This window comes from Ambystoma mexicanum, chromosome 4q (assembly GCF_040938575.1).
Source record: "Ambystoma mexicanum isolate Mex_15411 chromosome 4q, UKY_AmexF1_1, whole genome shotgun sequence".
In the NCBI taxonomy this organism is placed as follows: domain Eukaryota; kingdom Metazoa; phylum Chordata; class Amphibia; order Caudata; family Ambystomatidae; genus Ambystoma; species Ambystoma mexicanum.
Genome location: NC_090928.1, coordinates 328,639,088 through 328,655,339, shown reverse-complemented (window position 1 = coordinate 328,655,339; position 16,252 = coordinate 328,639,088). Strand labels below are relative to the sequence as shown.

Here is a 16,252-nt window from a genome sequence, read left to right as displayed (position 1 = left end):
CTCAAAACACTTTGTCATTCAATAGACAGCAACCACTAATGAAGATCATGGTCGCAGATTGCACAGAGTATTTGAAAATCATTACTTCTGATCCATGTCTTTACCTGCATTGGGTTGATCTTGACGGATAGTTCAAAGCACTCAACACACTCTCTAAATTCCTTGTTCCGGAGATGGAGTAGGCCCTTTGATCGCTGGGCCCGAGCGCTCCGATGTTTGGATAGATCCCAGGCCTTATCATAGTACTCGTGATCCCTCATCACATCACCGAGCAGGCAGTACAGGCTGGGTGTTGCCTTTTTCTCTATTTCTCGCATGAGGATTTCTTCGGCCTAACAATTCAAAAAATGGAATCAAGAGGTTATACTTCATATGTGATCCACGAGGAATGCTAAGATTTGTAAACATCTAAAATTAAACATGTACTGGATGCAGACCGACACTTTTGCATCCCCTGATTAACATAACTCCCCTTTCTCAGGCTACTTTCTAAAAATTATCAACTGCTTTGCGTAATTGCATTATCTTTTATCACCTTCCAATTCCCTTTGACAATAAAAAAGTGCCACACTGTAGTATTTTTTGTTTTTGTAGGACTACCTGTAATCAAGTTGATAAAGTGTAGGATTAGGATAAATGGCCTTGTGTTCTGATAACCATGTCCACGTACTGCGATAACTGGGCATAGGTAAAACTTTAACAATCAGGTACAACTTCAAAAAGAATGTCAACATATGATGACAAAGAAAGTATTAATTTCTTTGTGACCATGCTCTTATCAGATCAGGTTGTGCAAGAGAAATCAATGTCTTTCTCCCCAAAGCAGAGAATGTTCTATTGTAAATGTCTTATGCAAAGCATACATTACATACCCGATTGAGCTTGGAAAGGAGACCCCAATTCAACCATTAGTTCAGTGTTGGGTTTGCACTCTTCAGAGGCAAGGGAAATCAATTGTTCTGACCATCGCTATTGCCCCAGAACGCAAGTATGAAAGAATATCTAAGAGTTGTATGAAAGAGAGACTAAAGGCCCACAGCGGTTCTTGAACAAGTTTGGCTATTTACCACCTCTGTATGAGTCACTACATTAAAAGAATAGGTATGAAATTATTAGTAGTGACTTCAAACTACCTATTCAATGGAATCAGTAGGTGAGCCATCTCAGTCAAGATCTTTCTTTTGTCTCCACAATATCTTCATTGATTTGGTCTGCCAATTCTGGTGTATGGCGCTTTATAAATCAATAAATACAAATACAAATAAAATTAAACAAAGATGGGACATTAATACAATGCAGATATCTATTTGAAATGCCCTTAAATTGGAAATCATTTCTAAACTTCAGCATGGACCAGCATCTAATATTCAGAGCTGCATATCTTAGACTACTTTTCCTGTTTAACTATTCATGGTTTTGTACTGAGCCAGCATGCCACCAAGTGTAGCTTCAGGCTGCTTTATCCTATATTGGCAGGTAAAAACGAATTTTAAAGAAAAGAAGTAAATATGCCATTTGACATTGATTTATCATACCAGTGGATACAAATAAAGTGAAATAGATGAAGAGCTAATTTTGTAAAGTGTTTAAGTGGCCAATGCTTAAAAGAAATGTAAAACCTTCCAGCCATCACATCTTTTGGATATCATTTCACATGTCGACACTTCATAGTCAGCCGGTAAGCGGTTCATTTTCACCCCTGGGTTCTCCAGACAGTTAATGATTTTTAGGTAGAATTCTATCTGCTGCTGAAGCAAAAGGGCTTCCATCCTCATCGCAAATCATGCCAGTTAATTGTATTCAACAGCATGCCATAGACCTATACATATAAAGTATACATGAAGTTCTAAGTCTTCAGATGCTTAAAAAAATAAAAACCAAGTTAAAAAATATACGTATCCACTAAATTAACAAATAGTCATACAAAACATAAAAACAGCATCAGACTTAAAAATGCAAACTCTTTCCAGTATAATATACAAAGATCACAATTCAGTTCTAGAAGACACCAGCAGAATTGGAAGTAAGAGTGCTTCCCAAAGAGCCCATTCCCCGGAGGCATTTCAAAAGTAACTAACACTGGTAACGAAGAAGAACAAATATGTACAGCTGTGTCATTCACCCTCACCCCTTTAGTGCCTGGTTGGTCTACAGGCACCACTTACCTGCGGCAGTAGACAGAGCCTACACTGATTCCTTATTGGAATTCAGGGCAAACATACTCACCCTTAGCACTTAAGAGGTTAAAGATGAAGGGCCACAACCATCTGAAGGGCATTTTCCTGCCAGGATATGGCTTAGTAAAAATAAGGAGGTAGTAACCAGACAATGTATGTTCCCCCCACAAAAGGTCAAACCACTGCCCAGATTCCTCTCCACCTTTTTAACATTTATTTTTATGAGGCGAATGAAACCTACTCAAAATTATAATTGTACAAAGGGCAACTTTCATATCTGAATGCACTTTAGAAAAATCAAAGGGGGTGGATAATTGTGTAATTAAAGCGGATGGATAACTGTGTAAGACTCAAATAACATGTACTGTAACAAGTTGCCTACTTGAAATATTTACATCACTGCAGAGAAATACAAAAATTGGAAACTCCATGCAGAACATGAGCTACAAATAGATCAATGACTCTGCAGCTACTGTGAGCCACTCTGCAAAAAATAAGATGTTGGGCCAAACACAAAATCGTACAATAAAGATCTCTTCATACATTAATTTTCACATGAACTTTAGAAGATGGATGCCAGCACATTTTTTCGGTTGGCTCCAAGGCATCGTTTCTCCTGAACTACAAGATCTCTCACTTTAAAAAACAGTGCCTTAACATAGGGTTTTAGTGTCCTTCAGCGGTTTAACTAAAATAAGAACCACTTGCTCATGTTCCACCCTTGCCTGTGAAAGGCCATAATGTACTCTGATTTAACTGAAACTTTGCACTTGTAAACAATAGACAATTATCTATGCACTTCATTTTAATAAGCCACATCATTCCACATTATGATTGCGTGTTTATCTGTGGAAATCACGCTTTTCCCTGCTTTAACTCACAGTAGGCAAACTTGCTTAGGTCTCGATAAGTGGGAGACCCTCCACACAGTTGCTCAAATCTAAGACCAACTTTCAAAGGGTGTCCTCTCCAACTTCTCCCTTTCCATTGCTCTCAGTGGGTTTGCTTTCTCTCACTCTCTCATCTCAGAGTGAACATATTCGTATTGTCAACATTACTCACTGAATTATTGCATAACAATCTTGACCTGCCTAATTGAGCACTTCTGAGTGTCCGATGATACAGTAAAAGACATTTTTAAAAAATATAGGAAAATAACGTTTTATTTAGGAGTACACCCATTAGTATTAATTAAGGGCAAAGCAAGAATTGCCCACAAGCTAAGTGGATGGTCCTTTACCAACTACGAGACTAGCGAGACAGCTTACTTAGCTTTCGGAGAGTGCTGAACAGGGTTGGGAGAGCTAGCGAGTGACTGGGACCCAGGGTGAGATTTAGAGTTGATTTTGCTTATGCAGTGCTAGAGGAATCAATTGATAGGCATGAACAGACATGAAAAGATGGAAGGTGCATCCCTCCACATAAAATCAGAGGAGCGACTTACCAGTCTGTGAAAATACTGCAGCTGTGACAGTACTTGGGAGTGGATTACCACGTTCTACAATCCTGTACCTCAGCAGCACACAGCAGACATCGTCATTGCGCCAGGGTGGTATTTATTGCGGACAAAAATATCAGAAGTCCCATGACAGACAGGACAAGCTCAATGCAAAACTGGCACTAATGTGACAATAGAACTCTTACCCTATTCTTCTGTGGCAAAACATGGATTCTGGCAACTTATGGGAAAAGATTATCACTGATGGGAATGTCGCAGGCAATGACTTCCTCTTTCAAAACGATACCAGAATTGTACAAGTTTATGAATACAGTAAGGAAGGCACAACACCAATCTGTGGGGCAAAAGGTTCACTTTACCATGGACATGTGGACCACAGGTCAGACCATTAACTACATGTCAGTCCAGCACGCTGGCTGGCCAATACATTCTCTAGCAGCCGAGTGGGTTCCTTGAGTAAATTCAAGAGGATATCAACTGTATGCAATTCAGCTCCAGACAGTGTTGTACATTGAAGGCTTTCTGGGCAGATGCCACAGGGGAGTTGACATCTGGTAGAAGGTGGAGTCACAGTGGCTAAGGTCCCGTAATTTCCATTTGGAATTTGTTGGAGTAGACAATTATATGATATGATAGTTACACATTGTGTATAGGCGCTATATAAATAAACGTTTTATTTATATATCACCTATACACAATGTGTTTCAAAGCGCTTCACGCCAAGGGAGAGAACAAGGGAAAATACAATGACATTCTTACAGGCCATGAACAACAAGAATGTGAAATTAACCTTTGTACTCGGCCTGACAACATTTCAAATAGTGCAAGAGCTAAAACACAGATAGGAAGGAAATGGGAAACAGACAGGCGACTACCATACTAGGCCTGACGACATTTCTGGCAGAGCCGGAGATTAAGAAGAGGTGAGGGATTGGGTCGGGGGGGAGGAGAAAGGAGGGAAGAGAGGAACAAAACAAGCGACTATCATACTAGGCCTGATGACATTTCGGATAGTGTTGAAGGAGGGGGGACAAGTAAATTGTGTGGGGGTGGGTAGGAGACGAACATTTGTTGCTATTATAGTTCCAGGGATAATTCTGCATAGTGCATAGAAAAAAGTAAAGGAGGGAGGGGAGAAGAGGAGAAAACAGAATAAAACAAAGAAAACAAATATATATATAAAAATGTATAATATATATATATAAAATGCAGGTGCCAACCATGAAGCTGCATTTCTGCGAGGGTCCAAAACCTCTAAACTTCAAAACTGCAATGTTCAGCCAGTGGGTCTGCATCACTGTTCTCATATGAGGCTGTTCCTGGTATGCCGTGTGAGTGTTCAGAACGTGCAAGTGCAGAGGGGAGGGGGTTAAGGGAAAGGTGGTGAGGCGCTCAAGGAGAAGTACTAGGGGTGAAGTGCTAATAAGAGAAGAAAGTAAGTGTAACCTCCCGAGGGGAGGGTGAGTCTAGGTAAGTCTAAATCCCTAAATCAATTGGCCTACATCCAGTGCGGGGTGAGGACGCCCTGACCACTCAAGCCCCAACGACATTCCCAGTACTCTGGGAACGCTTCCCCATCTACCATGCACACATACCACTAGAAACCTTTTGCTAAGTGAATTGGAAGTATAGACCCAAGTATAACCAGAATCCCAGTGAGGAATCCATTATCCCTTACTTAATCCTCTAAACCAGAGCAAGGACACCCCAATCACCCTACCCGCATAACCCAAGTTACCATAGGGATACCTATGTAGGTAAGGACCCCCACTAGATGAGCAGGGGGACCTGAATCCTTAACCTAACCATCGTCAACCCCAGGACTGGGTAGGAGGGGAGAACACGCCTCCTGCAACACGTACACATTCCACTAGAGTACTACAGATGAAATCCGCCACTCCTCAATGTGCCTGCCAACCAGACATCCAAACACCACCACCAAACCAACAGGATAATCGTAGATGCTGAGCGCAAAACGCAAAGATAAGAGGTAAGAAAAACCCACTAACCTAACTCAAAACCTCAATTTTCTGCATACACTACTAACACAAACTCACACAATCACCTCTCTGCACAGCAATCTGCACGTAATTCATCACATAGGAATTTGGCTTTGACGCAAAAACCGCACTCAAGCTCAGCAAACGGTGCAAACCGAACTGAAGCCGCCACCAGGACATCACAATCTCTCACTTTCCTTTTCCAACTACAACCCACTAACCACCCCACAACCCCCCTTTTTTCACACCCTCCATTTCATATCCCCCGAAGCGCCAGGGGAACACTCCGGTGGTGACCGTGCACAGAACAAATACCTTTAACATAAGATAACATTAGTTAATTCAGTACACCTGCTACACTGAAAGCCAGTCTGTGATGCAGCCAATCCAAAGCAGGGCTGTTATTTGTGTGTGCTCAGTTGCCTAGTCTTTCTGTGTTAAATTTTGTATATCATGTTGGGTGACCAGGCATTAGCGTGGCGTTCAAGGTCAATGGAATGGCCTCAAAGAGCTGGAGTGGTCTGTGTTTCTGTGATAATGGTGGTCGTGGCCTGTGGATCAAATGTCCATGATGCTTTATAAGAACAAATTACTTACCCATCAGTAATGTTTTTTCGAATGGATGTTCCTCCCACGGATTTCTCATCTATGATATCCTTATCCAGCATAGCTGTTTGTCGAAAACCCTTTTGCCACCAGCGTGAGCAGCACAGCTCTGCATCAACTCCAACCGACGCCTCTATGCACTGTGTGCCGGGGATGAAGATGGAGCCAGTATATATTGAGGCACCGTCCCTCTTGACCTCAGTTCCACCCTTTTTCCATATCACCCTGAAGCTGAAGAACTGTGTAACTAAAGTGTTCTAGCTACCAAAAAAGGGGGAGCTAATGGAATGCGATTAGGAAACTGTGAGAGGAACATCCATCAGAAGAAGAAGTTACTTTCTTACCTGGTAACGTTCTTTCGATGGGATGGTCCGACGACGTATTCCATATCTATGACAGGTAATGTCCACAGCTGTGCTGCTTTGGAAAATCTTTGGCGTCTGCATCCTGCATCGACGACGTCGATGAGCCATCCCCGAGGACCTCCTCCGACGGCACCCAATGTGATAAGTAGGACGCACAACGCCCATAGCCTCAGTTATAGTTTTTTCCCAGAACGTGTGCCACCAGTTTCCTGCCAGTCAGACACACTAGGCCTTGCGGAACGCAAGCTGCAATCGCAAAAGAAATTCTGCAGCGGGGAAGGCAGGGAGGGAGCGATATGGAATACGTCGTCAGACCATCCCATCGAAAGAAAGTTACCAGGTAAGAAAGTAACTTGTTCTTCGAGGGGATTGGGTCCTGCGACGCATTCCATATCTATGACAGACTCCCAAAGCAGTACCAAGCAAGGAGGTGGGAAAGAATTTAGAACACAAATTTAGCATGTCCAATCAAATTGCGGAATAGAGGACTGCCTTGCCAAAGGCCAGATCCTGCCCTCTGATGGAATCGAGGGAGTAGTGAAGTACAAAAGAATGTACTGAAGCCCAGGTGGCTGCATCACAGATGTGACGAATAGGAACTCCCCTCTGCAGGGCAGTAGACGCAGCCACTCCCCTGGTAGAATGGGCCCGCAAGCCAGCCGGAAGATCCTTACCCGCCAAGCGGTAACACTCGGAGATAGCTAAAATAATCTAACGAGACAAAGTCGGTTTCGTCACAGCTTGTCCAAAACGCTTTCCAGCGTAACCAATGAAAAGTAGATCGTCCACTCTGAGCCGGGACATGCGCGAAATATAAAAGCTCAACGCTCTCCTAGGATCAAGCCTATGGAGCCTCTCCTCTTCCTTACCAGGATGTAGAGGAGGATAGAACGCCGTAAGAACAACCTTCTGACTCAAATGAAATTCCGAAACCACCTTCGGAAGAAAAGAAGGACGAACTAAGGACAACCCTGTCCTTATGAAACACAGTGAAGGGTGGCTTAACTGAAAGTGCCTGTAACTCACTCACTCTGCGAGCGGAAGTAACCGCAACCAAAAACACAGTTTTCAGAGTTAACAGCCTCAAAAGGCAAGAATGTAAAGGCTCAAAGGGAGCACCCATAAGAAACTTAAGAACAAGGTTCAAATCCCAACCGGGCACCAGAAAAGGTGACGGATGGAACAAATTAGTGAGCCCTTTCAAAAACTGCGAAATTAAAGGAATCTTAAAATAGGAACACTCTTCAGACGAGCGCTTAAATATGGACAGCGCCGCCAGGTAACCTTTAATGGTCCCCACTTGCAAGCCACTGTGGGCCAAAGAAAGCAAAAAAGACAGAACCATGGGAATGTTGCATTCAAAAGGATCCACATTCTTAACTCTGCCCCAGTCGCAGAACTTTCTCCAACGGCAACGGTACAGAGACTTTGTTGCCGGTCGTCTGGCCGAGAGCAACACCTCCATCACGTCTTCAGGGAAGTCCTAATCCTTATACCTCAACCTTTCAGAAGCCAAGCGTGAAGGTTGAGGGATCTGACCACTGGATGGAGAACCAGACCCCCCTCCTGTGAGAGCAGATCGTCTTGGTAGGGAAGACGACGTGGAGGGCAGATGGACAAGTCGAGAAGGTCCGGGTACCACGTCCTCCGGGCCCACCCCGGAGCAATGAGGATCATCCGGGAACCGAACCTCCGTAACCTCCGCAGTACTTGCGGGATGACGGGGACTGGAAGAAACGCGTACAGCAGTGGGAATGACCACTCCACCACGAATGCGTCTCCTAAGGCTCCTTTTGGAGGAATTTCCCGCGAGCAAAACCTTTCGCACTTTCGGTTGACACTGGAGGCGAAGAGATCCACATGAGGGGTCCCCCAAAGGGCGAGGATCTCCAGGAGAATCTCCTGAGCCAGCTCCCACTCGTGAAAGAGCGTGCTCTGCCTGCTTAGAGCGTCTGCCGTGGGAATGACCACTCCACCACAAATGCGTCTCCTAAGGCTCCTTTTGGAGGAATTTCCCGCGAGCAAAACCTTTCGCACTTCCGGTTGACACTGGAGGCGAAGAGATCCACATGAGGGGTCCCCCAAAGGGCGAGGATCTCCAGGAGAATCTCCTGAGCCAGCTCCCACTCGTGAGAGAGCGTGCTCTGCCTGCTCAGAGCGTCTGCCGTCTCGTTGCCGTCTCCGGCCAGATGAACTGCCGAGATCGAAAGTTCCTGCTGGATGGCCCAGACTCGAGCTGCATCGCCTCCCTGCACAGCGTAAGTGACCCTCCCCCCCCCTTTTTGTTGAGGTAGTGCATGGCCACCGTGTTGTCAGTTAGAATCAGGACACTCTTTCCACGCACAGTCAGCAGAAAAGCCTTCAGGGTTAGCCTGACGGCCCTCAGCTCCAACAGATTGATATGGAGTCTGGACTCTGATGGAGACCAACGACCGCTGACTGTCAACTCGTTGGCATGAGCTCCCCATCCCGTGAGGGATGCGTCTGTCACAATAGTCACCTCTGGCCAGGGCAGCCAAAATGGGTCCCCCTTCATCAGATTTCCTTCGACGGCCCACCACAGAAGGTCCTGGGCTACCGAGGGCCGCACCTGAACAGGGTCCGACAGCCTGCCGGAGGACTGAGACCACTGGAGCTTGAGTGCCCACTGCAAAGATCTCATCCGCCGATGAGCCTCTGGCACCAGAAGAATGCAGGATGCCATAAGGCCGAGCAGTCTCAAGAACTCGGACGCTGGGAGTTCCTCGGCAAATTGAAACTTGTTCACTATCTGCTGAATGTGAAGAGCCCTCACCTGAGGAGGAAAACACTGCCCCAGGGACGTGTCTATCACTGCTCCGATGTACGGGAGCCGCTGCGTTGGTGTCAAATGGGACTTCTTTAAATTGAGGGAGAAGCCCAGCCTGTGAAGCAGGGGAGTTGCTAGGTCTGGAAAAGACCCGGGGCTAAGCGGATGTCAGAACTGTTGGGACTGGGGGCAGGCTAGTCTTTTGGCTGTAGCTCCTGAGATTCTATCCGGGGCTACAACCAAAAGATCAGGGGCTATAGCCCCCTTAGCAACGCCCCTGCTGTGAAGGGAGTGGCAGGTGACGGACAGATCCAGGACTTGCTCGGGAGAGCTCCCCCTGATCAACCAATTGTCCAGGTAGGGGTAGACGTGGATCCCCCCTTTACTGAGATGCGCTGCCACCACCACCATGAGCTTGGTGATAACCCTCGGGGCGGAGGTCAATCCGAACGGCAGGACCCGAAATTGAAAGTGCGAGTCGCCAACCGCGAACCTCAGGTACTTCTTGTGCCTGGGATGAATCGGCACATGGAAGTAAGCATCCTTGAGGTCGAGAGACACCAACCAGTCCTGAAGTTGAAGGGCCTGGAGGACTTGAGAAAGAGTCACCATCTTGAACTTGTCCTTCCTGAGGAGTTTGTTCAAACCGTGCAAATCCATGATGGGTCTCAATCCCCAGTCTTTCTTCGAAATCAAAAAATAAGGGGAATACCATCCCTTGTTCCTCTCCGCTACAGGCACCAGTTCTATGACGCCTTTCCCCAGCAGGGCTGAATTTCCTGCGCAAGGAGCGGATCCGGACTCTTCAAAGAGAGGTTCCCTGGAGGATTGTCATGAGGGCTCTGCCGAAAAGGAAGACAGTAGCCGTGGGTTATGATCTCCAGAACCCACACATCCGAAGTAATGGCTTGCCACTCTACAAGATGCTGCGCCAGCCTTCCCCCAACCGGCGAACCATGGGACATGGCCTCATGACTGAGTGGGAGCGGCCGCGGCGTTACCTGAGGGCAAAGAGGCAACTGCCCGAGCGGCCTTGGCACCACGGGTACCTTTGTTTCCACCTCTGGCACTCTAACGATGACCTCTTTGACTGCAAGCTCCCCTCGCTTTACTGAAGGACGAGTAATAGCGAAAGGAACCTCCCCTCCATTGCTGTGCCCTAGGACGAAAAGGCGGAGGTTGGCGAACTGCAGCGCCCAACGACTTTGCTGCAGCTTTGGAGGTCTGCAACCTCTCAAGGCTCTCGTCAGCCTTGCTGCCAAAAAGGTGTTCACCCAGACTTCCGCAACCACGCAAACCTGCGCATTACGGTGCTCGCTGCCATGGACCGGCTGACACAATCTGCCAAGTCCAAACCCGACTGAACGGCCTCACACATGGCATCCTTGCCATTCTGAACCATAGCAAGGAAACCATCCCGTTCGTCCCCTTCGGGAATATGTTCAGCCGCTAATGCAACACAGATCCACAGAGTGTGTGTGTGAAACGAGACAAGGCACATATGGAGTTGGCCGCCTGAAGCGCCATACCCCCTGAAGAAAACACTTTCTTCGCCCAGCCGCCAAAACGTTTGTCGTTCCTATCCGGAGGGATGGTAGGATACGACGCCTGCTTTGCCGGGGCTGTAGCCGCCTGCACCACCAAACTCTCCGGAGTGGGGTGCCTAGACAAGTAGCAGGGGTCGCTACTGGCCGGATGATATTTTCGCGACAAAGACTTGCCCACTGCCAGGAGACTCTCCGGAGCAGTCCAAGCCGCCGCCACCCTTCTCTGCAGAGCCAAATGAAACGGCAAAACCGGGTCAGTGGGGGGGTCCAAGATCAAGGATGTCCGTGAGATCACCTTGAACGAAATCCCCTGGGGGAGCAGACCAACCCAAGTACTCAGTGACACGAGACATAAGGCGCCGATAAGAAGAATCGGCATGAGTGCCAGGCTCTGGCCTACAAAACTCCACCTCCGGAGAGGTGTCCAGTCCACTGGCATCATGCAGCGACTGCCTCAGGTCATCAAACTGGCTATGGCCCGAGATAGGCTCATCTGGAACCGTAACCGGAACCAAGCAGTCATCAGAGCCTTCATCACCCTCTGAAATGTACTCCAGGCGGGGAGAGGAAGACCCCTGTGGACCAAAGCAGAGCCTGACCTTAGCCAGAGCCTTCCTAGGGGTGAATCCCGTGCCACGGGGCCCCTCCGACACCACCGCCTCGAAAGGCGTCTAGGACCCCGAACGAGTCGGCGCCGGTGTCGACAGAAAAGGCGTCGACGTCGAGCGAATCGACATCAGCTGCAGCGCCGCCAGCATCGACGGCGTTGACACAGGCCTCGGAGCTCCGAGCATGTCTCTCGACGATGTTGACGACCCCCTTGGAGGCGGAGCCTCGAGAGAATTCGTCGACGTCTTCTTCGAAGACGGCACAGGATCACGCGGTCTCGAGCGCGTCGAGGACCGGGACCTGGAACGGGCATGGCGCGAACGGCTACCCTTGTCCGAGCGGGACCTCTCCCGCGAGCGGTGCCGACCACCTGAGCCTGAAGGCGTACGAGCGGTGTCTCTCGACCGGTGCCGACCGACCCCACTCGGAGGCATGGACGGACCGGTGCCCTGCGATTCAAGAATCGCTAGCATCTGCTTCCCGAAGGAAGCCCATTCCTCCGGTGTCGCTTGCATGGAGGGATAAGCGGCGGGCGGAGTCCTCGGAAGAGGACGGCGACTAATGCCGGCGCTTCCGGGGATGCCTCGAAGAGGCGAGACCGACTCTTGGAAGGAGACCCACTGGACTTCCGACGATGACGCGGAGAGTGGCCCCTCGAGTCATCCATCGAAAGCCCCGCAGACCTCGACTTCCGGGGCTTAGACACCCGGCCTACCAACAGCTTCTTCTTGCGTTCCCGCAAGGCCTTTGCCATGAGCGACTGGCAGTCGACACAGTCCGTATCGTGGGCCTCTCCGAGGCACCAGAGGCAGGCGTCGTGCGAGGCCGTGACCGACATCTTGGACCCACAGTCCCCGCATTTCTTGAAGCCCGGATGCGGGGTTGAAGACGAAGTAGACATCACCACAAACAGGTCTTCACAAAAAACCGAACAGGTTCAACGAACCGAGAACTGAAAACAGCAAACTCCAAAGAGTCGAGGGGTACCGAGATTCACGAAGCAAACACGTTTGTGAAAAAAACAGAACTGAGGCTATGGGCGTCGTGCGTCCTACTTATCACATCGGGTGATGTCGGCCGTCGGAGGAGGTCCTCAGGGACGGCGCATCGATGTCATTGACGCAGGAACCAAAGATTTTCCGAAGCAGCACAGCTGTGGACATTACCTGTCATAGATATGGAATACGTCGGAGGACCCAATCACCTCGAAAGAACATTACCAAGAGGTATGTAATTTCTTCTTCTAATGGATTCCTTTCTCCCACTGATTCCTCATCTATGATAGACTCCCAAAGTAGTACACAAATCTGGAGGAGTGAGGAAGCAAGGACACCACCTAGACCAGAAAACTCTGCAGGGCTGCACTACCAAAAACATCCATCCGGTCCCTCATGGGAATCCAAGCCGTAATGCTTACTGAACGTGTGCAGTGGTGTCCATGTCGCAGCCTGGCACATGTCCAGGAGGACTCCACTCTTCTGGCAGATTGAGCCCTGAGACCCTTGACATCCTTGCCAGCCAGATCATAGCATTCCCAGATGCAGAGAATGATCCACTTCGACAGGGTTTGTTTGGCGACAGCCCTGTCAGAATGAGCCCCATCTTAAACCACAAAAAGGATCATCCTTCCCAAGCTCTCTAGTACGAGAGATGACGAATTTAAGGCCGCGCACAGGGACCAGTTGATGGAATCGTTCCCCTTCATTGGAAGGGTGAGGCAGAGGATAAAACACAGGAAGATGGATCTTCTGAGAGAGATAGAAATCAGAGACCACTTTCGTCAGAAAGGAGGGCATCACTATCAAAGTCACCTACTCTTTTGGAGAAAAAAAGAACAAACGCAGAGGTAAAACAGATAACGCCTGGCGCTCACTCACCAGTCTGGTGGAAGTGATGGCAACCAGGGAATACCCTTAAGGGTGAGTAATCTAATAGAACATGAATGGAGGGGCTCAAACGGAGCATCCATAAGGAATGCAAAAACTAAATTCAAATGCCACGCTGTAACCACAAACTCGCAGGGAGGAAACTTGTTACAAAAGCCCTGCAGGAACTGCATAACGGTGGGGATTGTAAGGAACGAGCCCTGTTCCGGGGACCGGTTTGAAAACTGAAATAGCGTCTAGTACCTTTTACAGTGCCAATGGTCGGGCCCACATGGGCAAAGAATAGCAGAAAATCCAACACAGGGGATAGTAGAAAGGATAAAGCATCCAGATCCCTCTCCCAGCACCAAATCAAAAATGTATGCCACCTACAGGTATAAATGGATTTCCTAGCTGAAAAATGCACATCAAGGACATCGTCTGACAAGTCCCACTGCTTTCATCTCGGCTCAGCAGCCAAGCATGAACATTCAAGCTGCTGAGGTTCAGGTGAAGGACCCGCCCTTCGACTGGGAGAACAAGTCAACCCTCCTCGTAAGGCGCCAGGGAATGCAGGTGGCCATGTCCAGCAACTCCAGATACCACGTTTTCCGGGCCCAGTCCGGAGCGATCAGATCATCGTGGTTCTGAACAGATGCGACCTCCTGAGAATCAGTGGAATGAAACGGATTGGCAGGATCGCATAAAAGAGGTTGAAAGTCCACTTGACTGTCAGTGCATCCACAAGAGCTCCCTGATGAGAAAATTCCCTGGAGCAGAACAACTTGCACTTCCGGTTGAAGCTGGAAGCAGAGAGATCCACGAGGAGTCCCCAAAAATGAGTAGATCGCCTCCAGAACTTCCGACAGAGCTCCCATTCGTGGCAAAAGTCGGTCTCTGCTCAATACATCTGCCATGACATTCTCTTCTGGCCAGATGAGCCACCGTTAGAGAGACACCGTTTTCCAGAGCCCAAAACCAGTGTCACATTGCTTCTATGCACAAAGGCAAGGACCCCCACACCACCTTGTTTGTTGAGGTAGGGCATGGTCGCTGCATTGTTCGGCAGGATCAGGACAGTCTTGCGTTTTAGAGGGGAGGAAAGCGACCAGGCCCAGCCTGATTACCCTCAGCTCCAGCAAATTGATGTATTCCTGAGATTCCATGGGAGACCACAGTCCTCTCACAGTCAGGCCTGACACGTGAGCACCCCAACCAGTCAGATGCATCCATGACCACTGTCACTTGGGGTCAAGGTTGATGAAACAAAGCACCTCTCAGAAAGTTGTGTTGTATGGCACACCACCAGGATCCTGAGCCACCAGGTCCTAGACCTGTAAAAGGTCTGACATGTGCTCCTGTAACTGCAACTATTGGCAACAGAGAAACAACTGAAGTGATCTCATGCAGAACCACTAGAATGCAGGAGGCCATGAAACCCAGAAGGCACAGGAAAGGACAGCCGGGACAGCCGGGATTTGCTCCTGGTATTGGAGGACATCGACCATCCGAAAGATATTCACCATTCGATTCTCAGCAGGAAGGCCCCGCACAGTGTCCAAAACCGCCCTGTTCAGGGAAAACCCAGATGCTCCGACAGTAGATCTGGCGAGCAGGCTGGGACGAGCATGCAGGGTAATACGTGAATGCCCTCCTTCCTGAAGAGAGCCGCCACCACTGTAAGCAGCTAGGTGAAAACCCTGGGAGTCGAAGAAAGACCGAATCGCAGGATGTTGAACTGGTAGCGATGTTGGCCCACCACAAACCTCTGGTACTTCCTGTGCTTTTGATGAATCTGCATGTGGAAGTAGGCATCCTGAAAGTCCAGTGATACCAGCCATTCTTGCAGATCAAGTGATTGCAGGATCTGAGCCAGTGTAACAATCTTGAACTGTTCCTTGCGCACGAACAAGTTCAGAAACTGCACATCCAGAATTGGACGCAAGTCGCTGTCCTCCTTCGGCACCAGAAAATAGGTGAAGCACCACTACTTGCCTCGTTCTGAGGGCAGTACCATCTCGATTGCGCTCTTTGAAACAAGCAGACAGACCTCCTCCAGAAAGATGTGGTCGGGAGACAAAGTGGTGGCCTGAGGGTGTGGGCTGGAGGGGGCTGTAGGAACGGGAGGCAATACCCCTGTTGAATGACCTGTAAGGCTCTAGCATCAGACATGGTTTTTCATCATGCAGAGCTGAACAGGGAAAGCCTCTCTCAGGCTGGTGTTTAGTGGCAGAGCCAGTCACTGAGGTTTTGCGCCCTGAGGCGTGGTGGGGATGGCGGCCGCAGAACCTTTCTGTACAACTCTACCTTTAAGGAACTGCTTACCTTGCATTCTTCCCGGAACACACTGACCACTGCCTCTTGGGACGTAGGCAGGGGAGGGATGAAAACCTCTGCCCGGAGACAGCGGTGCGGACGGCTGTTGCACGGCAAGACTTAATCGCTGCCTTTGGAGACTGAACCTTCTCGAGTGCATCATCAGCCTTTGCGCCAAAGACATGTCCAACAGCTTGGCCTGGACAGCGAGTGCAAATCCTGTCATCCTCATTCAAGAGTGGCGTCTGACTACTGTCTTTATGGCCATTGACCTTGCCACACAATCCACAGCATCCATTCCTTATTGCAAAATCTGGTGAGAAGCGTCAATGACATCAGTAACCAAGGACAGGAAACCGACCCTAATCTGCCCTTCAGGGACATGTTCAGCCGCATGGACTATAGCAGCTCAAAGGCCAAAGGAGAACTTTGCCATGGCGCAAGAGGCATTCACGGCATGAAGGGCAAGACTGCCCAATGCAAACACCTTCTTACCCCAGGCGTCCAGTCTCTGACTTGC

General features: G+C 48.8%; 1 protein-coding gene across 1 annotated transcript in view; it reads right to left on the bottom strand.

The window, feature by feature from the left end:
• Positions 1 to 16,252, bottom strand: part of TTC27 (tetratricopeptide repeat domain 27) — a 1,783,878-nt gene that overhangs the window by 322,160 nt on the left and 1,445,466 nt on the right. The window contains exon 13 of the mRNA XM_069607906.1: positions 105 to 332. Within this exon, the coding sequence (XP_069464007.1) occupies positions 105 to 332 (228 nt within the window). The remainder of the gene's footprint in view (positions 1 to 104; positions 333 to 16,252) is intronic.